The sequence below is a fragment of the Hyalella azteca genome, unplaced genomic scaffold (genome assembly GCF_000764305.2).
Source record: "Hyalella azteca isolate HAZT.00-mixed unplaced genomic scaffold, Hazt_2.0.2 contig15086, whole genome shotgun sequence".
In the NCBI taxonomy this organism is placed as follows: Eukaryota; Metazoa; Arthropoda; class Malacostraca; order Amphipoda; family Hyalellidae; genus Hyalella; species Hyalella azteca.
The window spans coordinates 109,701-135,461 of NW_025944951.1; the positions used below are offsets into that span (position 1 = coordinate 109,701).

The following is a 25,761-nucleotide window of genomic DNA, read 5'->3' on the forward strand; positions in this document are numbered from 1 at the left end:
CCAGCTTCCTTTGATGTTCTGGCCAAAATTAGCGCCCTGGGTACTTAAGAATATCAAAATTGGAGCAGTGCGTTGCTGGCTCGAAACCTAAGCAAAATGTATGAATTCTGCTCTGTCAAGAACCGGCGACAGTCTAAATTTGACCTATTCAATGCTGACACCGCTATTATTATTATTAGTATTTCGGGTGGATAGTTCCAAATCGAGGATTGTTTCTGTCTCAGTTATTTGCTTATACGTCTGAAATATACGCGTGTTTCGTATAGTACTTATACATGAATTTTTTTGTATTTACAACCAATTGAATGTTGAATTAATCCGTTATTGACTAATCTATTAAATGTCTTCTGAACAAGTTGTTTATTAATTAATCGAATTTCAAACGAAACAGTTATTTAGGCAACAATAGGTTTTAAACTGGGCAAGTTATTTACTAATCAATTGAATGTAAACTTGGCAAGTCATAAGAGTATTCTTAAATTATTCCCTCTTGATCATCATATCAGTTTTATCCATTACTGGATGCTTGTCTGTGCCATGCCGTGGCCTGATGTGTGGAGTATTTCTTATATTATTTTTACACAGCATTTATACACTCAGTCTGCTTTAATGTTGAGTGAACGCTTTAATTGAGATTCACTTACTGATTTTTAAAGCATATTCATGAGATGAACCATGCAAGTTAACGGTAATTACGTACTATAATAGGGAATGGTTATATTGGTGGACCACATTAGGTAATGGTAAGTAATGGTAATGTGATGGCGGGCATTGTGCCCAGACGCTGCGTGACGGTCTGGCCACGCTCTGATTAACAGTGCATTGTCATGCGCACCACCGCGCACCACCGTGCGCCCGCACACTGCCATGCAATACAGTGCACTGTCATGTACAACAGTTTACCACAGTGCACCACAGTGCACCACAGTGCGCTACGTCCACAGTGCTACGTCCCAAACAAGTACCAAGATTACCAAGATTAGTGCGCCACAGCGCACCACAGTGCACCACAGCGCACCACAGTGCATCATCATACACCTCGCTGTGAACCGTAGTGCAGCGTTCAACACAGTGTAACATGCACTGACATGCAGTGTGCACTGTCGTGCACCACACACGAAAAAATGCTGCAAAAAGTTCTAAAACATTCGAAAGAATTAATTGCCTCTGAAGGCACTGAGAGAAAATGTGACAGGAAGTTCTTAAACATTCGGAAGAATTAATGCTCCTCGGAGGGCATTGAGAGAAAATGTTGCAAGAAGTTCACAATCATTCAGACAAATTAATTAATGTTTAGGAAGATTTTAAACATTCAGAAGAATTAATGTTCCTCGGAGAACATTGAAAGAAAATGCTGCAAGAAGTTCTCAAACATTCAGATGAATTAATTAATGTTTAAGAAGTTCTTAAAAATTCAGAAGAAATAATGTTCCTCGGAGGACATTGAGAGAAAATGCTGCAAGAAGTTCTTAAACATTCGGAAGAATTAATGTTCCCCGGAGAACACTCCACTTATTAAACTAATCCGAGTGGCAGTTGTGACCTGAAGGCCGCTGCAGGGCTCGTAGACGGGGCACTGCCCGCGGGTATATAAGCTAGCGCTTGAGTGCCATCCTCTCCATTACCCGAGAGGCAGCGGTCGGGGGTGCTGCCCCTCTTATAATTCCTATTTAGCAGCAATAATTCAAATTCAATATCACTCTTTTTATTACTATTTAAGCTTGTGTGCAGCTCCTCTTGTAATTTCTCTTTAGCAGCAATAATTCAAATTCAATATCAGTCGTTTTATTGTTATTGAAGTTTGTGATTGTTGAGAATCAACGAGGAAAAAAACAGATAATAACAAAGTTAATAGAGACTATAAGTAATTGAACTTGCCAAGAAATTCTGAATTTAAAATTATTTATAATAGAAAATATTGGTCCTTTAGCGCAATGAGATTTCGTGACATCATTCAGAAAATATAATTATACGATATCATGTATAATATATAATAAATGTATTCAATTATAAGGCATAATTATTAGACATATAAAAGATATAAGAAGTTAAATAAATAAATGTTCATTAGACTCATTGTATGATTTAAGCTCTATAGTATTCTGGTGATGCTCCTTCCGTTGATAAATACTAATATTTTAAATACTCGCTAATAATTAATTATATTACCATTCAGTTTGTTTTTATGGAGTAAATTCTCATTTTAAGTCCTGAATTATCGATTCAAGATTTGTCTTGATGAATATCGTAACTATCTCATTTCCATATAAAATTATGAACTGACTTGTTCATAAAAATAAAATTTTTTATTTTAATTTATCCATCGCAATCATGCTTGACATCATTGAATTATTAACTAAATATTTAAGTCTTTAGTTACGACATAAGATAATAATTCAGTTCCAAGGCATTGGATAATCAGTTATTCTAGTCTAATAGCTATAATCAATATTTTAACAATTATAAGCTGCAGCATTTCTCGATTTAAAAGTCATTTATTATCCAAATAATTCGTAAATGGTTTTCACATGTTTCATTAAATCCTAAACAAGGCAATTCCTTAAAGAAATTCATATTTATATATTATTTTTTTAAGAATCTCTTGCGGAATGAATAATTTATTCCATATGTTTTCGTAAAATACTTTGTTGGTAAGAGAAGCATATTATATAATCTATTTCTCAAAAGCAACTCAACAGCACGCACTTCTAAGGGTCGTAAACTGAACAGCGGGTGAGTTCAAGTCTAGCTTTAACTTGAACACTTCAAGTGAGTTTAAGTTGAACTGTAACTTGAGCATTACAGGGGAGTTCAAGTTGAACTTTACATTGAGCACAGCAGGTGAGTTTAAGTCTAACTTGAAATTTAACAAAACAGGCGAGTTCAAAACTGTAACTTGAACACTACAGGTGAATTCAATTTAAACTTTAACTTGAGCACGGCAGGTAAGTTTAAATGTAACTTGAAATTGAACACCGCAGTCGTGTTCAAATTTGAACTGTAACTTTAACACTACAGGTGAGTTAATGTTGATCTTCAAATTGAGCATTGCAGGTGAATTCAACTACAATTTTAAATTGAACACAAGAGGCGAGTTCAAGTGTAACTTTAACTTTAATGCAACTAGTGAGCTCATGTCCAATTTTACTTGAAAACAACAGATGAGTTAAAGCCTAATTTGAAATTGAGCATCACAACTTGTGAACTTCATTCATTGAAGATGGCTTCGTAACTGTCAATTTTGAAATAAACTATTCATTTTGTTTCTTCCAAGTAATTTCAATCATCAGCAAGTTTGGGTTGAGTAAACAATCGTCAATCAACTTCATCTATGTTCATATTGCTGTTGAAATATGTTCTTTGTGCAATGTACTTAATTGATCAAGCATTGGCTTATGCCATGTCGATGATTCGCATTATGCTGCTATCTAGCTCTCATTTCATTTAAATCTGCCAAGACACGCCTTCAATTCTTGAAAAGGTTCAATTTCAACAGATGGCGTAAGATTGTGAGATACAAGACAATTAACGACTGCAAGGCTATTGCTTCAGTTACGGTGGTTGATGCACGCTTCTCAAATATAAAAAAGAATGCACTTTTAAATTATAACGTTGAGTTTATTTGGGTACAAGCTAAATTAGGTTTTTAGTTATCCCATCACTAATAATAAAAGTACTGAGTGAATAAAAGTATTGTTTCCAATCGAGCTGAGTTTTCTGTTGTGTTACCAAAATAATAGCTTATGCAGTTGTATTGTGTCAGCGTAAAATGTGCGTACTTGTGTGGTAACTTTGAAATTTTAAAGGCGCAGATGATACAAATTTAATAACAAATCTATAGATAATTATGAAAATGTGAAGAAAATACTAATAACTTTGTGTTCTCCGGCAGGGTTCCCATTGGCCAGCAGTCATGAAAATTTCATTGGTCATGGTATGCTTCTTTGGATTAGTCATGGGACAATTCAAGTCCCACCACACATCTTTTGGATCTCCGTTTGCGGTACCTGGCCATGGCACGTCAACTTTGTTATCACCAGCAGGTGCCAACAGTTTGTCTTCAGTCCTGTCTGCTCTCGGCATCGCTCCTTCGTCAGCCCCAACAATATCGCAAACTCATACAAGGTCACAAGGAGGTAGTTCGTTCCCCGAGAGTAGGACCTCTGGGAACCTAATCAGGAGACAATCGACATCCACTGGCCCGTCGCCGATTGACTCCGTTTTCGGTAGTGAAGTGAACTCCCCAGTTTTTTCGAACTCTCTTTCTAGGATTGAACCTCTTCCTAACCGACAAAATGTACAGAACCCCCAAGCTGTTTCTCTTGATCCATTAAGTGTAAGTTTACTGAATAATCTTGTTACTGAACTACTCAATCCCAGCGCTTCTTCTCCTTTCAGTAGCGCAGCTGGACAAACACCCTTTATTGTCGTGCTGCCTGAAACTGGGCCACAAGGAAATCAGTCACCGGGTGCATTATTGAATCCAGATCCTTCACTAGGAGCTACGAGACAGCCTGAAACAGTTAACTCATTTATTTCAGAGCTGTCAGCGCTGCTTCGAAATGGCGGTTTAAGTTCTAATTTGCAAGGCGAAACAGGAACTGGAACAGGAGGTATACCACAGGTCATCACTATACCTCCATCCCATGGAGCCAATGCCGCTCTATCATCTTTGGCTGCAATTCCTAACGAAGCCCCGGTCTTAATCCTGCTCGACCCAAACACTTTCCAAAGTGCACCCGCTGCTAGTAGTTCGGGAGCATCAACTGGATCAACAGGAAATAACAACTTAAGAACTGGAGGTGGTAACAACCTTAGCACTCTTGAGCTACTTACAGCCTTGGCGCAGTCTTTCCCAACGACTGCAGCAACAAATCAAGCAAGTCGGGCTAACCAGCTAGGATTAAACAACAATATTCCTTCGACTCAGACTTCTGCTGGGGTTATTAATCTTCCTCCTTTCCCTGGATTGCGGAATGTGCCAGTAAATACTCCAGTAACCGTTAGAACTCCAGTAACAACTGCACCTGCATCTGTAAATTCTGCCGGACCAAGTAATGCAGGAACAGCAGCAGCAGGTAGTGCATCATCAACTGGTTCTTCAGTTGGTTCTTTTGGTGGACCTTCCTCCCAAGGAGATGCAGCCGGTGTTTCTCCTGTTGCAGCCACAGGTACTGGGGCTACTTCAACAAGGACTGGTGGTATATCAAGAGCTACTGGGAGTGCGCATACGGGTACGGCTGATGCAACGCCAACTGGCGGAACTAGGGGTACGTCCAGTGATGGTACTAGTGCCTCTAGAGGTACGAGGAAGATGTTGGTACCGGTGGTATCTGGGGGAGCGAACGGGGGAGTCTACATGTACTCTTTCACCATCGAGTCACCCGACGGCATCACGAGGCATGAGGCGGGTGAAGTTACGCCCGGGTTACGGAAAATTTCGAGGACTCTAGCACCAGCTGCTGCAAGTGCAGGTGGTGCTGGCGCCGCAAGTGGTGCTGGCGCTGCAAGTGGTGCTGGCGCTGCAGGAGGTTCTGGCGCTGCAGGTGGTTCTGCTGCAGCAGGTGCTGCCGATGAAGCAGGTGGTGGTGGCGTTACAGGTGGTGCCGAGGCAGCTGGTGGTGCCGTAGCGGCAGGTGGTACTGGAGCGGCAAGTGGAGCGGGTACTGCAAGGGCTGCTGGTGCAACGAGGAAAATTGGAGCTCCAAGGAGCGGCGCTCCAGTTGCTCCAAGCGGCGGTGACGCGGCGGCTCCGACAGATCTCGGGAATTTTGCAGGCAACCACTCGTGAGTGAGATGGATAGCTTCTTAATTGTCACGCCTGTCCTTGGGTATCAATGACATCTCTTGAATCACAATCTGATCATTCAACCACCTTAATTACGTCTATAACAATACCACTACACATTCATGACACAACCACCACATTTTAGTGATATAACCTCCACACATACATCACACGACTCCACACATTCATGACATAACCACCACCAGTAGATGCACTACATGACCACCACTCATTCATCACACAAGCACCAATCTTTCATCTTACAACCACCACTCATTCATGTCGAAACAATCGCCCATTCATGTCGCACTAAGTGTGATGTGGTGTTCATTAATTTGTGGTGTTCATAAGCCAATTGGATTTTCGGATTGTACCAATATTCGAACTATATACATGTGCTCTTTCCGTATTTAAGCTCGTACCAGTAACCTCGTCATTTCTTCAACAAAATTTGGGTAACGCCTACGTATATATGCTTCTGATCTGGAGCAGTTACACTCGGCTTTGAGTTATTCCGAGTCAGTTCGGATCGAAATCAACCCGATCCAACCAGCTCCTGGTCAGCCCGACCAGCTTCTGGTCGAAACCCGAGTCAACCCGAAACCCAGTCAACCCGATCGATATTAGCTTCTGGTCAGAATCTCCTTTTGACTTTATTGTGTAGTGAGAGTTTGACAAGGGTCGGCCGAAGCCGAGTCATACAGAGATGGCAAGCTGTTAAAACCCTGCACTTCTAGCTCAGATGCAGTGAACGTAGAGCGGCTGATTTAAGTCACCCCCCGAGTCCTAGGCAGAGTCGAGCCAGCATACAATTTTTGTAATTTTTAAAGATACTTCTCAACGTTCCCGTAATACCTTATTATCACGTGTACTCTATTCATGTACAATTAAGTAACGCCACTATTTACAGGTACTTCGACCACGATGGGAGGGTGTTGAAAGTCCACTACACCCACGGCCCCCCTTCCTTCATCCCGCCGCCGCTGCCCAACCATCTATTCCCCAGCACCCAACATCCCTTCGACTTCCTCCTCACAAGGCTTAACGACCTTAGGGTGCACCACCAACCTGCTGCACCTGCTGCATCTGCTGCACCTGCAGCACCTGCTGCACCTGCTGCATTTGCAGCACCTGCTGCACCTGCACCTTCCGCACCTGCTGCACCTGAAAATACGGCTACTTCGCCCCGGTAGAACCTGCGCAAAAATAATGAAGCCAAAAATAGTTGTGCGCGTAGAATTTAATAGTAGCAGCATAACTCGACGCACTGTCAGATGCACCAGTAAATGCACTAGCTCACTAGTTCACGTACCAGTAGATGCACTAGCTCAGTAGTTCTTGCACCAGTAGATGCACTAGCTAAATGATTCATGCACCAGTAGATGCACTAGCTCAATAATTCATGCACCAGTATATGATGCACTAGCTCAGTAGTTCATGCACCAGTAGATGCACTAGCACAGTAGTTCATGCACCAGTAGATGCACTAGCTCAGTAATTCACGCACCAGTAGAGGCACTAGCACAGTAGTTCATGCACCAGTAGGTGCACTAGCTCAGTAGTTCATGCACCAGTAGGTGCACTAGCTCAATAGTTCATGCACCAGTAGGTGCACTAGCTCAATAGTTCATGCTATTCAATAGTTCACTAGATGCACTAGCTCAACTGTTCACGCACCAGTAGATGCACTAGCTCAGTAATTCATGCACCAGTAGATGCACTAGCTCAATAATTCATGCACCAGCTAGTAGATGCACTATTTAGACTCGTACACGTGATATTAGATGCACAACTGATGCACCATTGATGCCTATACAAATGCACCACTATAGATGTGCGTATTCTAAGCAGTCTAGATAAAGTATTTAACAGTTCAGGTTACAAAATCTGTTTAGCATTCACCTTGCAATGCGTGAATGTGCGGCCGAAATTTACAAAACTCGCATAATGCAAAATTACGTTCATCGCAGAACAATCGATCATCGCAGAACTATCGATCATCGCAGAACTGTCGATCATCGCAGAACTATCGATCATCGCGGAACTATCGATCATCGCAGACCTATCGATCATCGCAGAACTATCGATCATCGCAGAACTATCGATCATAGCAGAACTATCGATCATCGCAGAACTACTATCGATCATTGCAGAACTACCAATCATCGCATAACTACCAATCATCGCAGAACTATCGATCATCGCAGAACTACCGATAATCGCAGAACTATCGATCTTCGCAGAACTATCGATCATAGCAGAACTACTATCGATCATCGCAGAACTATCGATCATCGCAGAACTACCGATCATTGCAGAACTACTATCGATCATTGCAGAACTACCAATCATCGCAGAACTATCGATCATCGCGGAACTACCGATCATCGCAGAACTACTATCGATCATCGCAGAACTATCGATCATCGCAGAACTACCGATCATCGCAGAACTACTATCGATCATTGCAGAACTATCGATCATCGTAGAACTACCGATCATCGCAGAACTACTATCGATCATTGCAGAACTATCGATCATCGCGGAACTATCGATCATCGCGGACTTCACGCTATCGTGAGATTCGTTCTTAATTCCTACAAAAAAGTTAGTCTGAAATCGAATGCTGCTACCGAAATCTTGTGTTCACCGCAATAAAACTTTTGACGTTATTTGGTTGAAATTTGTTGACCTGTTTTTTTAGATTATTTTTTGTGGAGCGCATTTTATAACAGAACAAAATTTTTCGTGAAGTTCAAGCAATGAGTTTCACATTAATAGTAATTATTACTTATTTATTGAATATTTAGTTCTCGCTGGATTAAGTTTTGCCACTTGTTACGACCTTTGCAAGTGGTTGAACGCTTTCACGTGGTTAAATTTCATTTGAATTTTAAACCGGTTATTCTCTTGAGACAGATTTTATGTCGTGTCAATTTTAGGCGCTATTTCACTTAGAAGATGGGCCCCCATATTACTCGTTTCAAAATCTATAAAAATATGATAATTCTTGCGTCTTTCAAATTAAAAGTATAATTAAAAAATTAATGAGCTACTAGCTGAACATATTGGCGCTGTCTACCATCCATCTTTTTTGGGATACTGCATTCGGGAAACGATTTTCTATTACCAATTGAATAAGAAAATTAGCCATTGGTGAATTGAAATGCGCACGACAGATCTAATTAATGAGTTATTCGAATTCAATTTTTTTTTGTAAAATTATGCATTAGGCATCCGCAAACAACAGTACTTCCAAGGGATTAATTATCATATTTCGAAAATTATTCCAATTTGACGGATAAAGCTGCGGTATCAACAATACCAAGGAGTATATCCGTCCGACTTTCGGTACAGTTCTACACTCTACTTCTAAATTCTACTTCTTATTCTGAAACTGAAAAGCATGCACAAAATGCACAGAGCAGTCCTCCTGAGGATATATGTGCTGAAGCAAAAACTGAATAAAACAAAATTAAAAATGCCCGTTTCAACAGGATTAAGAAAGGAGATAAGGGGTACAAATAGGAACTTGAATGCATTGTAAGGTAGACAGTTAAGAGGGTAACGAAGATAACTAAAATGTTAAAATGTTTTTCTAACATTTTATCTTTACGTGCCATTCCTTCCCGAATGCTGCAGCACCTTTTCTGTTATTTGAACCAATCAGTTCAGCGTTGCAGAATAGAAAGCTATACTTTTGCGATAGTTGAGCTAAAATTATCAGTGAATCAATGTGTTATCATCAACGATAACACATTGTGATAACACTATGCTGGTGCCATTCCATCTAGCATTTGGTTCCTCATGCTCCATGCAAGGCTTTCTCTTACCGGCAAAATAACCTAAAAATGTGCAAAAAAATACTCACTATCGACGCCATCGTCATTGTTCGACATGACATGATCACTAAATAATTTCTCGACAGGAGTTTGAAAAAATTAAATTGCTTTCAAAAGTAATCTGGAAGAACAGTCCTCGGCTTCAACTGTCTCTATATATGATGCGCTGTAATTGTACTTGTTCCCTCAGAAATTTTATATGATATGATAGTATTTTCAATTTCAGTTATTATATACGCCCCTGTGAATTTTGTAGGTAATTCATATATCGCAGCTATTTTATTAATTTTATAGGTGTCATCCAAGCTGAATAATGCAACGTACTGTTGTATAAAATTACGTTTTCATCAATAATTCATCTTGTGACACCCGATTTCCACACACAACATATTTTACAATCTCTGGTATTGTCCTGATGGGAGAAACAGAGTCGTAAATGACAGGAGGAAACAGGGTCGGAAATGACGGGATGAAACAGGGTCGGAAATGACGGGATGAAACAGGGTCAGAAATGACGGGATGAAACAGAGTCGGAAATGACAGGAGGAAACAGGGTCGGAAATGACGGGAGGAAACAGAGTCGGAAATGACAGGAGGAAACAGGGTCGGAAATGGCGGGAGGAAACAGGGTCGATAATGACGGGAGGAAACAGAGTCGGAAATGACAGGAGGAAACAGGGTCGGAAATGACGGGATGAAACCTGTCTCTTATACACATCTAGATGTGTATAAGAGACAGGAAACAGAGTCGGAAATGACAGGAGGAAACAGGGTCGGAAATGACGGGATGAAACAGAGTCGCAAATGACGGGAGGAAACAGAGTCGCAAATGACGGGAGGAAACAGGGTCGGAAATGACGGGATGAAACAGAGTCGCAAATGACGGGAGGAAACAGGGTCGGAAATGATGGGATGAAACAGTGTCGGAAATGACGGGAGGAAACAGGGTCGGAAATGACAGGAGGAAACAGGGTAGCAAATGACGGGATGAAACGGAGTCGCAAATGACGGGAGGAAACAGGGTCGGAAATGACGGGATGAAACAGAGTCGCAAATGACGGGAGGAAACAGAGTCGGAAATGACACGGGAGGAAACAGGGTCGGAAATGACGGGAGGAAACAGGGTCGGAAATGACGGGAGGAAACAGGGTCGGAAATGACGGGAGGAAACAGGGTCGGCGATGATGGAGAGGAAACAGGAACAGCGATGGCGTTGAGCTGTTCGGTCAAGGCGAGGCGCTGGAAGGCTTGTCCAATAAATTTATTTTATTCTGAATTTCCAGTCGGAAAAGTTCTCCGAGTTTCTCGTGCCCTTTTACGGATTTAAATGAAATCCTAGCGATTAATTGTTAATTGTTATTAGGCATCAGATTTTTAATTCCTGTTCAATGTCCATGCACAATTCCTCCTGCATGATGACATTGTATAGTAACTTTTTTTTACATAAGTTTAAGCTGAGTTACTGGATTGTTAACAAATAAATGCAGAATACCAAGCCCATTGGGAGTAAGAATTAGTGCAGTTTACCCGCAAGGTTGAACGGAAGAGTCGGAATCAATATGTGCAGAATCGAGAGAATTGTATAGTTGAATAATTGCATAAGTAAAGTCTAAGAAAATGCCTCATTGATTGCGTGAGAAACTTCATAACAATTTGAGTACTATGATGTGAATAGGATGAAATTCATGCAATTTGCCCAGCAATTTCAAATTGAAGATCTACTTTATAAAACCTGCTCCGGAAATCCTACTAAAATTATTCTAAATCGAGAATAATGCTCTTGGAACCTTGGAAAAAATAATTTTGTAACAAAAATCTGGCCATCAGAAGTTCGTAGAAAGAATCCCGCTCAAGTATCCTGAAAATTAATCCAATCCTGCTCAAGTATCCTGGAAATTCTAGCGCGGAAGGATCTCCTCTAGAAAGGTTGAACTCAACCATGCCCCACTGCACTTATAGGTATGACCTCCGTGGCCTTTGCCGTGCAACCTGCACCCCTTGCCGTGCAACCTAGCTGCACCCCTTGCTGTGCAACCTGCACCCCTTGCCGTGCAACCTGCACCCCTTGCCGTGCAACCTGCACCCCTTGCCATGCAACCTGCACCCCTTGCCGTGCAACCTGCACCCCTTGCCATGCAACCTGCCTCTACAGGTCATTCTGTAACCTGCTAACAGGTTCCATGGTCCGGTGAGAGGTGAACTGAATTAATTAACTTTTGTCCTACACAGTTTTGTGTGTGACGCACAGCCATTCCTGTCCACGATGTACAGCCATTCCTGTCCACGATGTACAGCCATTCCTGTCCACGATGTACAGCCATTCCTGTCCACGATGTACAGCCATCCCTTACGCAATGCACCCTTTATCTAATTAGTGTTTTTTCTGTCTCTTTTGCTCATTTTTAACAGGTTATGTGCGACACGACTAACCATGTGGTTTTCAGGTTCTTTTTTTCGGATCGATATCGCGTTTTTTTTTTCCAATTGCATTGGCCGATAAAAATTTATGATGGCATTACTACCTCAATAAATAATAAAGAGTACGAAAAAATAAAATTAAATTTATGCACCGGTACCTACAAATTTACTGGTATACTGTATTTTGAATTATAGGCTTTTTTGTCCGTGGACTTGGCCGTTTTTAGGCCATCTGACAGTCCTGGTGGGTTGTGCCACACTTAAAGTGCTAAACTTTTTCTTAATTTAATTTCTTAAACGCACTTCGGCCCACGAAGTTGTGTAGTACAAGACGCCACGATATTCTCTTTGTAGAATAAATAGATAAATGAATAGTTCAAACGAACTGACTATTATAAGGTGTAGAGCTCAGGCAGGAACAGCACTGCGCCACTCACCATGCGAGGCTGCACCCACATTTCCCTGGCATGTCTTTGTCTTTATCAAGACTGAAACTTAAAAATATTTCAAGGAATTTGTTGAGAAAAGATTAAAGGTTTTTCTGGGAAGAATATTGTCGGTTTGATCGTCCGTTGTTCAGGGGGCGTGGTGGACGAAAAGTTCTACGTTCTCCACTCAGTCCACTGGACGTTCGAAAAGTTGTAAGTTCTCCAATAGATGGAACGGGGACACAGATGCCAACAGGTTTGTGGGTGGGGGGTTAAAGCGCAGTATTGGTCCTCAAATTTAACTCTTAAATAAGGCGAGATAACGCCTAGCCTATGCATGCATTAACTATACTCAGCCTCAGAGCAAATAGACTCAGACTACGCTGGCTCACCATAGTCTAGATCTGTGACACACTGCCTAACGATAATAGCCCTTAAGTAGCCACTACTTTAGTATACTGGCTTATAAGCAGGCAGTTCTGCATGCAGCCACACCTACTCCGGCCTAACCTCTTCTGGTCTTACCACTTCTGGCCAAAAATATTCACGCTTTTCCGATTCACAACCTTCTTGTAACCAATGACAGCTTTCATTGCTCTCTTCTTTTGCCTTACTAACTTTTTGAAGCCAATAAGAATAGTATAGGTCAGCTCAGATTTAATTTGATGTATAAATGTTGCAACTTGGTAAGGTTAGGCCAGAAGAGGTTAGGCTGAAGTAGGTTATTCCAGTTACAGTACGACCATGCCTAACTTAAGAGCATGCTTATTTCTTGGCTGAAGACATACAGGGTTCTGGCTCCAAGCACTTAACTTCACTATAGCTGCTATGCCCTCCAGCATGTTTACCCACGGAAAGGAATTGGAACTGAAGTGTGAGGTTTAACAAGGTTGACCCCGGCATGAGCCCCCAGCTAGATTTGGTTGCGAGATGGATGGTTCAGGAACACGAGGAGAGGGGATGATATGAATAAGGCGAGGGAGATAATTCAATATTACAGCGTCAGTTCTTATTTATAGACATGTACACTTGGACATGTAATCTCCTTATTTCAGATCTGTTTCTATACGCGTTGTTCAGGTATTTACCGTCCCAGTCTTATACAGCCCAGCGTCACATTCCTGGTCACTTTTCTTCCCTTTATAATGCCGTCCACCTACACATCTCTGGTCACTCTTCTTTCCTTTATAATCCAGTCCACCTACACCTGTCTCTTATACACATCTAGATGTGTATAAGAGACAGGGGCAGACACGTCCCCGTCCCCTCATGTGAAGCGTGTGTACGGGCCACGTCCCCGTCCCCCTCATGTGAAGCGTGTGTACGGGCCACGTCCCCGTCCCGCTCATGTGAAGCGTGCGTTCCTTTTAAACAATATAAGATTTTCAACAAAATTCTTTCAAAAAAATATTCATTTGAAACATTTTTGACTGTACCTAGGTTTTTACAACCTTTACAACGTCACTTGACGCTTTAAAAATATTCACGGTGAGTCAATCACTGTTATTTATGATTATTTATTGAGTACAACTTCATTACTTTTATTACAAAAAAATATTATGCAAGTTAATCGAAAAAAAATCCTTAAATTTTAAGCTCTTTATTTGTACATTTCACGCGTTTCGTTCTTCATCGCAGAATATTTCCCCTTACACATGTTTGTGGCCCTGCTTGGACCACAAACTACAATATTGTGGCACATTCACAGCCCTCAGGACCACAAACTACAATATTGTAGCACATTCAAAGCCCACAGGACCACAAACTACAATATTGTAGCACATTCAAAGCCCACAGGACCACAAACTACAATATTGTGTCGCATCCACAGCCCACAGGACCACAAACTACAATATTGTGGTGCATTCACAGCCCACAGGACCACAAACTACAATATTGTGGTATTACGTACACCAGCTCGTGAAGGTATAGAGTAAACTGGACCAATACTTTCAAAAAAAGTTAAGAGATCGTAACTTCATCAGCCAATCACTGACGGCCTCTCAAGTAAAATCCACCAATCATAGACAAGAAAATAGAGCGTAGGTACTTACGTATACCAGCTCATGAAGGTATAGCGTAACCTGGACTGTAGGAATTCCGTACTAGGAAAAAAGTTGTCGATGACAACAAAGAAAGCAAAGGGGCGCGCTGCTGGAGCCATGCCAGCTGCTGAAGGTGTGGGTGCTCCAGCTGACCTTGCCTCTCGCTGGAATGGCATCCGAGAGGAGCAAGCGGCACACACACACCCTCCCCCCGTGGCAACGTGCCACGCACTGACCCGCTATATAAGCTCGGGGCAAACACTTTCCTTGCAGGATTCTGCCCCCGCGACCCCCCGCGTGCGGTTCTCCACACGGCAGTGACTTAAACAATAATTTTAATTTGAAATTTTATTAGTAATTCTAAGCCCTGATTTCTCCTTAATATTTATTTTGAAGTTATAGTTATTTCTTCGTAATATTTATTTATATGATATTAATTTAAATGACTCGTCCTGTCTCCATGTGATATATGGCACTGCGGCGGTTCAATTAAATGTTATTACGATCCATTCTCTAGATATATTACGTACCTTATCAGCTAGTTTATGGAGCTGAACAATTATTCGTATAATTTTATTCATCATCTTATTTTAAAATATTAGGGCATTGTAAAAATGGGAAGCAAGCATTGCCTTGAGAATCTTAATTTTAGGGCATTGTAAAAATGGGAAGCAAGCATTGCCTTGAGAATCTTAATTTTGTTTGCAAATTGGTAGGAACGAATTACGAATTTAATTTTGTAATAATTTGAAAGGAGAGTCAAATGTAAGCTGTAGGTAAAATGTGGGTTTGGACGGGCTCGTATTGTGCATTCTTCTAAAATTAGTTATAACAATTTCTTATACAATTAATAACGTGAAAGGAATATTTTAAAACGGCAATTTGTATTGATCTCATGCAACGTCTGGCTGATTTGCTAGTTCATAAATGAATGTCGTTGACTGGAAATGCAAAGTACGTATAGTCAAAGTTTTTGGCACCCTAAATGACTGCGCCCTTAATACTTCTTTAGTTTCTACCATATTATTTGTCATTGCACCGAACAAGGCAAATTAGACCTAAATTTAAGACTTATTATTAGCATAAGTGATAAAAACGATTTTCAATCTAATTATCAATAACGTTTATAGATCCATTTGATTAATATCAGTGTCTTCCCCACATGAGAATAAATGTTATTAATTCACAAAACATTTGTTATGTTATGTCATTTATTTGTTATGCTATTTATTCTCTTGAGCATTTTCAAAGATTCTATAAAACTGTAGCGGAAAAACTTCATCTGAACATCCGGCTCGCTTTATCGTTATGATGCATCATCAATGAGCGACCATTGATGGTGCAATTTATTTATTACAATTTATTTAACAAATTACAATCTATTTACAATTATTTAACAATTTTTTATTTTACAATTTATTTAACAGATTAAAATTTATTTAACAATTTATTTACAATTTATTTTACAATTTATTTAACAAATTGTTCACATTCCTTATAACGTCTTATTAATTATTTAAGCGGCGTATTACCAAATGAAACTGTGAAGTCGACTGCTGCGAAGAAATTTAGAGAATTAATTAATGGAAATTTTGTTTTTGCGTCAAAATCATTTTAAAAAATAGTAAGCACTTTTTAAAGGGCAAAACACCCGTGATTGTTTTCTTAGAAAAAAGGAGAGTTTGGCATCCTTTTTGGAAAGTTTGGCGCCGTTCGTTTTCTTTAATGAAAATGTTTTGAAACAGCCTATACAAACAGCTTATACATACGTACAGGTACAAACAGCATCTTTGCGGTTCGAATTTAATATACGATACATTATTTCAGTATATTAGGTAGAGTATAGCATGCACAGTATATCATGCGCGTGAACTGCTTAACATGCACAGTATATCAATGTCTAATAATCAATGTTGAAGTGTTGAATGTTGAAGTAAGTGTTGAATGTTGAAGTGTTGAATGTTGTTGAGTAGACGGCTACTCGATCATGGAATGTGATGTTGCTCTTGAATCATCTTGCTTACGTTGATCGGCTCACGTCTTATAAATTGTCATCGTACAGTAATTTCCAAGCTTCCTCATTTGGCCGCAAAAATCTTCTAATAAAGCTTGGTCAGTACACTCGGGGCTCTTCTCTGTAATGCATTTCCTTAAGGCGGAGATGAAGAACTGTGAGTCAATTGCTGTGAGTCAATTGCTGTGAGTCAATTGCTGTGAGTCAATTGCTGTAAGTCAATTGCTGGGAGTCAATTGCTGTGAGTCAATTGCTGTGAGTCAATTGCTGGGTATCAATTGCTGGGAGTCAATTGCTGTGTGTCAATTGCTGTGAGTCAATTGCCATGTGTCAATTTCCATGTGTCAATTTCCATGAGACAATTTCCATTAGACAATTGCTGTGCTGGAGTCTTTACTGTATTCATGGTTATAGGAATCCTATTCATCGCAGCCAATATAGCGCCACTCAACAGTCAGGGGCGTTCTTAAGAAGTCCATTAAGCCTTTATTAGGAGCTAGTGAGCACTGACATCGCTGCTAGCCATTAATGCCTTAATTAAGTGCTACTTAGCCTTCATTGAAGGCCTTAGGAGATCTTTTAATAGATGCTACATAACAGTTAGAGATATTGCGACAAAAGTTCTAAGAAATATAGTAAGGTACCAATCACCAATTTGGGATATTGAAGCAAAAGCCTTTAGAACTGTAATAAGATGCTACTTGACAGTAGTCGCAATCACCTCAAAAGCCCCTAGAACTTTAATAAGATACTACTTAACAGTCAGGGATAAGCATTTGGAACAGAAATAAAGTGCTACAGGACTGTAATATTTATAATATTTAATATTGCTGAAAAGCCCTTAGAACTGTAATATAATAAAAATTCTTAACAGTTAGATACATTGCTGACAAAGCTTTAGAACTTTAATAAGATACTCCTTATCAGTCAGGGTTGTGTCTGTAGAAGTCCTCAATGGCTTTAAAATGCGTGGAGGTTAAATGGCTTTAATTGGAAGTGGTGATGATGGCAGCAGGTAACAGGTATCGATGAAAGTTGCTGAGTCATGGGCGGGTCGCATGGAAGACGCGTTGGTGCCTCGATCGGCTGCCAACCTTTCGCTTTTGAAATCCTCTTCTTCACTAACATAATATCAGTTGAACGTGATCATTATGTTCCTGAGAAATTAAGATTCAATAAAAAGATAAAAATAAATCAATAAAAAATTAAAAATCTTCAATAAAAACATTTTATTGAAGATTTTTCGGCGAAAGTTAAGAATTTTAATTTGCACGCTAATGACATAGTCTTTATAGAGAAGCGTGTAATGCATTCATCTTCCTTAATGTAGTTGCTGGTGCAAAAAGATGTCAAATTTATTTTGCATTTTGTTGTACATGGTATTTTAATTATTGATAGATCTAATGTTACTTTTTTATATGTATTAATTTAATAGGTAACAATAATTCTTCAAATAAAAGAGGAACGATTCAAATGCTGATTTGGAAAACTAATTTCTGTCTAATTCTTTGTCCTCCCCATAGCTTTTTATAATATTATATCGGCTCAAATAGAGGATAAAGAAGAGCCGAACTTTTAAGCACGAAGAGCTTTATATTTAATTAGTGACAAATACATTTCCCAGAAGAAAAAGAAGAGAAGTGAGAAGAGAACAGCGTACATAATAATAGAAGGAGAAGTCACCGCCTGCTTAGATTTTTGTTCCATTAAAAGCAAAGAAAAACAGCGCTACAAAATGAAGATGGTGAGTGCATTGCGATATCGTTTTTATTATCAGCAATCAGTTGTTTTTTTTTGAGGAAATGTGTAAGAAATGTGAATAACTGATTCATTTTAAGCGTGTGTTAAACAAATTATTTGCTCGTCTCCAGCCTCACGCATTTTTTCTTATCATGTCTTAGGTGATTATCAGTAAAACAGCGGGCATATGAATAATAATAATAATTAATAATTAGTAATAATAATAACAATATTGATATTAATAATAATATTTTTAATATTTATAATAAAAGTAATAGGATAACAATAATTATAATAATAATAATTATGATAATGATAATAATAATAATAATATTAATGATAGTAATAAAAATAATATTAATAACAATGTTGATAATATAGTAATATTTTTGATTATACTAATTATGATATGATAGTAAAAAAATAACAATAATAAGTATATTGATAATAATAATATAAATGGATGGTCCGAAGGGAAGTGATGGCCAGAATGTCCCTCTCGTCAGCCCATACAAAAAGCACTACAAGAAGTGCTGAACTCTTCGTATGGGTAGTTTTTTTTTCTGATTCTAAAGTTTTGCTTTGTACAAAGATTGTTGGGCTTAGTGCAAAAATTGTTAAGCTTAGTGCAAAAATTGTTGAGCTTGTGCAAAAATTGTAGAGCTTAGTGCAAAAATTTTTGGTCTTAGTGCAAAAATTGCTGGGCTTGATTCAAAAATTGTTGGGCTTAGTGCAAAAATTGTTGGGCTTCGTGCAAAAATTGTTGGGCTTCGTGCAAAAATTGTTGGGCTTTTTGCAAAAATTGTTGGGCTTAGTGCAAAATTGTTGGGCTTAATGCAAAAATTGTTGGTCTTAGCGCAAAAATTGTTGGTCTTAGTGCAAAAATGATGCGATTTGTGCAAAAGAATTAAGAGCTTTGTTAAAAAACGCTTTGCTTTGTGCAAAAAACAGTGATTTTGCTGAAATATTGTGCAATATACAAAAAGTTTATGTTCCTAGCAAGATCGTTGAGTTCTATACAAAAATCATGTGCATTGATCAATAAAATATTGTACTTGAGGAAAGATGCAATGCGGTAAAGCAAGATACTGGCATTTGTGTATAGATTGTGCGTGTGTTGTGTTGAAAGTGTGGTCTTTGTGCAAAAATGCTATGTGCTTAGCAATGGTAGAGTGTTTTGAGAAAAATGTTCTGTTTTGTGGTAATTTGTGATGCTTCGTGCATGTATTCTTTGATTTCGAAAAAATAATGTGTTTTAGGTAAAATTTTGTCGTGTTTTATTTGTGAAAATATTGAGCATTTCTCAGGAATATTGTTCTTTTAATTGAGCTTATAATTGTCTATTGATGTTTAGCAGAATTTTTAAGCAGGAATAAATTGTAAAGGGCACACATGATTTCGCTTTTTATTTTCAGTTTGTCAATTCATTCATTCATCAGTATGGGTTGGGAGGACAAAAGTGCGAGTTGATTGTACAGAGCCTGATTGCTGTGGCCTTTTGCTTGCATAAATTAATGCAGTCACTCCATATGCAGCCTCTGAGAGACCACGGGACAGAATATCTTTTATATTGAAACCTTCATGGACCGCATAATTTAGGAGACGTTCAAGTGCCCCAGGATTATTACCTACAGGCCGTTGAAGTCTCCCAGGATCATTACTTACAGGCCGTTGAAGTCTCCCAGGATCATTACCTACAGGCCGTTTAAGTCTTCAAGGGTTATTACCTACAGGCTGTGTCAGTCTCTAAGGATAATTTTTTCCTAATCTGTATTTAATCTAAATGAACTTTCATGTGAGAGACTCATATATTCAGATGACATGAAAGAGAAGCTCAGATCATCTCTTCCCCTCTCCCCTCAATCGCTGCTCTCTCTGTACATGAATTAAAGCTCTCCTTCTCTCTATTCCCTCTCTGCCAGCTGTATAATTTGTCCCCGTAAACTGTGAGCTATAAAAGTTCTTCCGCGTACGATTAACTCTCTGCGGGGGGTCTCGCCCCCTGCCCCCCACCCCTACATGGGGGTTCAGGGGGCGTTGCCACATCGCGTGTCCGAGATCGAGGAAGCCCTCGCCAATATGGCAACACTGGAGCCTCCACCCGCGACAAGTGGGACAAACCTAGCGTGTTTGCCGCGGATAATATGCGCGGGTCATCCTGTAGTGTTTGGCTTTGCTGAGGCTCATATCGAGCTGTAACAAGCAAATTAATTTTATATTATATGCGCTTTTTCTTCGTGTAATTTATACTGGAATTTTCCGTGTTTTAAGGGAGAAGAAAAGTTTTTGTTAGCAACGAGAAAATTAAAATATTCCCGATTATAAAATAAATAAGTTTAAAGAATAAATTGTTTAGACTTAATATTAACGACAATTTTCTTTATAATCAGAAGTTTGCATTATTGGGCAAGTAACCGCATTATTATTGTTTACTCAGTTTCATATTTAACAATTTAACATGATTTCTAACGCACTCAGATACAATATAGCAAAAATGGAAAAGGAAGAAAAATATATTAGGAAAATCGTTCAAGTGAGAACACCAAAAATGCAATTTCTTACCAGCAGTCAACCGTTTGTGTATAAAAATTCTTGAACGTTAATCAAAACAAATTAATCGAAAACAAGCTGATTACTTTAACAATCATGTCTCATTAAACTCTGAGTTTATTTACCTCATAGCAGAATGGATCAAAATTCCTAATGAAATATACATGATTTGGACGACGTTATATTTCCATGCGGAATTTGCCTAAATTTGACCTCAAAAGGTCACGTAACGACATTGAGGTTAACTGTTTGAGGTCACTCGGTCGGGGTCATTGGGTCCGCACTGACGCTCACCTTGCTTATACAGGAGCCACATTTTATGAAGGAGGCGTCGTGGCATCGTGCATGATTAATGTTCAGTGAATATTCCAGAATATTCATTTGATGAACATAATAAACTGAAGAGAGAAAATTACACTGGAACTCTTGTACAAACATCACGGTGAATAATTGTACAAAATTTAGATAAAATAAGAAACTAATAGTTTTATGAGGAAGCAAATTGAAACGATCATAATTTTCCTACGTTTTTTAGCAGGGCAGAATGTTGATTATATATAGGCATTGATATCGTTGATTATATACAGGCAGTGATTGTTAATAGTCATGGGAATAAAACCAGCACGGCGATGAGCTCTGCATGGAATATTACGTGCAGTGAAGAGATATGCATTAAATACATTTTGCTTTTTATGTTATGATATCTGCAGCAATTGCTCTTACCAAGTTCGTGCCATTAGGAGCACAAAACCGATAGACGTAGGAGCTGCACGATACGGTTACCCAGATGTTTGCCCAGCATCATTTCCCTGTTCTCTAGTGCCCAGATGGTTGTTCCTAGCCCCTGCATCACCGCCCTGTTCTCTAGTGCCCAGATGGTTGTTCCAAGCCCCTGCATCACCGCCCTGTTCTCTAGTGCCCAGATGGTTGTTCCAAGCCCCTGCATCACCGCCCTGTTCTCTAGTGCCCAGATGGTTGTTCCAAGCCCCTGCATCACCGCCCTGTTCTCTAGTGCCCAGATGGTTGTTCCAAGCCCCTGCATCACCGCCCTGTTCTCTAGTGCCCAGATGGTTGTTCCAAGCCCCTGCATCACCGCCCTGTTCTCTAGTGCCCAGATGGTTGTTCCTAGCCCCTGCATCACCGCCTTGTTCTCTAGTGCTCAGATGGCTCCAAGCCCCTGCATCACCGCCTTGTTCTCTAGTGCTCAGATGGTTGTTCCTAGCCCCTGCATCACCGCCTTGTTCTCTAGTGCCCAGATGGTTGCTCCTAGCCCCTGCATCACCGCCTTATTCTCTAGTGCCCAGATGGTTGCTCCTAGCCCCTGCATCACCGCCCTGTTCTCTTGTGCCCAGATGGTTGCTCCTAGCCCCTGCATCACTAGTGCCCAGATGATTGCTCCTAGCCACTGCATCTCTAGTGCCCAGATGGTTGCTCCTAGCCACTGCATCACTAGTGACCAGATGGTTGCTCCTAGCCACTGTTTGAGTTCGATGTTTGTGTTTGTTCACAGTTGCTGGTTGCCGTCCTGGCCGGGATTGTTTGCTCTTCAGTTGCGGACCAGAAGCCGGTGATTCCGGCCCATTTCCGGATCATCGAGGACAACAGAATTTATCCCGAAAATGGGATTTTCAGTTTTGATTTTAAGACGGAGAACGGCATCGTGAGAGAGGAAGCCGGCAACGAGCATCTCGTGCGCACCGGCATCATCAGGTGGGCGGAAGAAACATGAAATAATTCACTGAATAAAAGTTTATATGTAATAGTTTATATGTAGTAATAATATATGTTTAAAAATTACTTTTTAAAGACAACACTTCCAAAGAATCCAGTATCTCCAATCTTACAGATGTACAATGAATTTCTTATATAATTTTCGAAAATTAAAAAAAGCAACTTTTCAAATTTTTTAATATATATAATTTTTTTATATATAATTTTTTTTAAATTATTTATTCTGTTAATTGATTCATGCATTGCCTCTGACTTCGCACAAGTGTGCAAAATTTCAAATCAATTAGACAGGTAAAAGTGTGTCAAATATCAGTTTAAGGTTTGTAGATGACAAAATTTTTTTTTCAATTTTTTTAATATTAAAAAAAAAATTTTAATTTTTAAAATCATTTATTGTGACATTTGATTCATTCATTGTCTCCAACTTTAAACAAGTATGCAAAATTTCAGATCGATAGGATAAGTAGAAGTGTGTTAAATTTCGATTACAAGATTTGTAGCAGACAGACAGACAGACAGACAAACAAGAAGTGAAGTTAAAGAGAAGTGTTGTAATAATAATACAAAGTAGTTTTAATGAAGATTTTCAAACATAAAAAATGCGAGATTTTAAAGTTTTTAGTAATTATAAAAAATGCTTTTGTCTGATATTTCATACCGGGTTCAGGTGAATGCCGATATTAGAAGTTAGATAGTGGTTGTTAAGTACAAATTTTTGCAAAATGTTAATATTAGGTTTGCCCAGTATATCGAGAAATGGGATATTTTTAAAGTTCTTTAGTAACAACTCAAAGTTATAGTAAATTAAATTTTGAATTAATTTAAATTTTATAAATCAAAATAATTTTGAATTCACAAATAATGAATTTAATAATGAGAATGAATTTTAGAATAAATATTTGATAATAAATCATCTGATGAATTTTATAACATTGTATTATAATATTATACTCTATGTCAATCCTCGTGTGATGTAGTAACACGTTTACGTATAAACAAACATGCTTCTAGTAAGTAACTAATTTTTCCCTCCTCATATCTTATAATGAAATTTCTTAACTGACTAATTAACCTGTGACTACCCTGTCTTATTAATTGCATGACTTGATTTCTACCCTCCCGCAGAAAATTAAGTGTTTATTAAACTACCCTCACTATCCTTATTATCCTCACTATTCTCACATCAGTCGGTATTAACGAGGGGTCGCTCGTTATTAATGCGCGTTTATATGTGCCTTCAGCTACCCATGACTCACGTTTCTATGCCCACAGCTACCCGTGACTCACTTTTCTATGCCCGCAGCCACCCTTGACTCACTTTTCTATGCCCGCAGCTACCCGTGACTCACTTTTATATGCCCACAGCTACCATGACTCACTTTTATATGCCCACAGCTACCATGACCCACTTTTCTATGCCCGCAGCTACCCATGACTCACTTTTCTATGCCCACAGCTACCCATGACTCACTTTTCTATGCCCGCAGCTACCCATGACTCACTTTTCTATGCCCGCAGCTACCCATGACTCACTTTTCTATGCCCGCAGCTACCCATGACTCACTTTTCTATGCCCACAGCTACCCGTGACTCACTTTTCTATGCCCGCAGCTACCCATGACTCACTTTTCCATGCCCACAGCTACCCATGACTCACTTTTCTATGCCCGCAGCTACCCATGACCCACTTTTCTATGCCCGCAGCTACCCATGACTCACTTCCTTATGCCCGCAGCTACCCGATGCCCAACGGGGAGACGTTCTTCCTCAAGTTCGTGGCCGACGCCACGGGGTACAAAGTCGAGTCCCCCTTCCTGCCCCAAGTGCCAGCTTTTCCCCACCCAATCCCCCCGCACTCGCTCAGGCAAATCGAGCGAGCTGAGCGAGAGCGAGCTGAGGCCGCTAGGCGTCGAGCTGAGCAGAGCGGTGAATATAGGAACTGAATATAGCGCTGTAATTAGGACATGAAATACGATGCAGCGTATTGAAATATATGAAGAAGAGTAGAGAGATATAGGAGAGATAGAATGGGTTTAGGGAGGAAATAGCAAATAGGAATATATAGGATATATATTGCGAGAGATAGGATATCCAGTAGCTAGGGAGAAACTATGGAACTATCGCTATATAGGGGAATATATAGGATATCTATCGGAGAGATATATAGCTAGGGAAGGAGTAGGAGATGATGGATGAAGAAATAAGGAGATGAGATAGAGATAGGTGGATGAAGGATATTTTTAGATCTGCGCATCTGTTATAATTGTGGGAGGAACTAAGCCTGTTTAATTGCAGTGAATGTTCAGTGGTTGTGAGCTGAACGAAAGTTTATTTGATTATAAATATTGAAAATAAGTTTATTATCAAGCTGTTTCCTGGAAACGTTCTTTCAAAAATTTGAATTAAAAGACAATCAATTTTAATTTACTGCTATTGTAAAATATCCCTTACGACGAAGATTTTTCAAAGAATTGTATGGCAATTTTAGGATGTTAGAATATGTGTGGAAATTTGTTACATTTTTGTCAAATGTTTCTGTTTTAGGATAAAAATTGCGTATTGAGCTGGTGAGCTTCTTTACATAATAAATAATCTCTATAAAATTTTTGTTTGATTTACTTTTTCCGTGGTGGTTATACCTCGTCAGACTAAAGAATTAGGTTGATGGAGAAACTACTTGTGGAGTTAGAAATTACATAATTAGAATTAGACATAATTAATAATTAATAATTAATCAATTAATTAATTAATTAATAATTAATAATAATTATTAGACTACATAATTAGAAGCAGGCTTGCTCGTGATGGATAATACCTGCATATTAATATTTACAAGCCTGTTACCTCGCAGCATGTTAGCATGTATCATATTAACATGAATCATGTCAGCATGAGTCATATTAGCATGAATCATGTCAGCATGAATCATGTCAGCATGAATCGTATTAGCATGAATCATGTCAGCATGAATCATGTCAGCATGAATCGTATTAGCATGAATCATGTCAGCATGACATGTCAGCATGAGTCATATTAGCATGAATCATGTCAGCATGTATCATATTAACATGAATCATGTCAGCATGAGTCATATTAGCATGAATCATGTAAGCATGAATCATGTCAGATAAAAATTAAATGCGGATCTATTATTGATGTACGTCGAGGGTTTTAATTTTCATGAGAATTAAAGTTTATGCTATGG

At 39.3% G+C, this 25,761-nt stretch overlaps 2 protein-coding genes and 1 long non-coding RNA gene across 3 annotated transcripts; all 3 read left to right on the plus strand.

The window, feature by feature from the left end:
• Positions 1–3,955: 3,955 nt before the first annotated feature.
• On the plus strand, positions 3,956–5,791 carry LOC125179108 (uncharacterized transmembrane protein DDB_G0289901-like). The gene has a single exon (XM_047884276.1). The coding sequence runs from the start codon at positions 3,956–3,958 to the stop codon at positions 5,789–5,791; it is 1,836 nt and encodes a 611-aa protein (XP_047740232.1).
• Positions 5,792–6,920: 1,129 nt separating this feature from the next.
• LOC125179109 lies at positions 6,921–7,907 on the plus strand. Its single transcript, XR_007157144.1, has 2 exons — positions 6,921–7,397; positions 7,472–7,907. It is a non-coding gene; the product is annotated as an uncharacterized LOC125179109 (long non-coding RNA).
• A 10,156-nt stretch (positions 7,908–18,063) lies between these two features.
• LOC108680665 (cuticle protein AM1199-like) lies at positions 18,064–25,161 on the plus strand. The gene is made up of 3 exons (XM_018169545.2): positions 18,064–18,279; positions 22,336–22,535; positions 24,292–25,161. The coding sequence occupies exons 1-3, from the start codon at positions 18,271–18,273 to the stop codon at positions 24,497–24,499; spliced, it is 417 nt and encodes a 138-aa protein (XP_018025034.1). The 5' UTR covers positions 18,064–18,270; the 3' UTR covers positions 24,500–25,161.
• Positions 25,162–25,761: the final 600 nt, after the last annotated feature.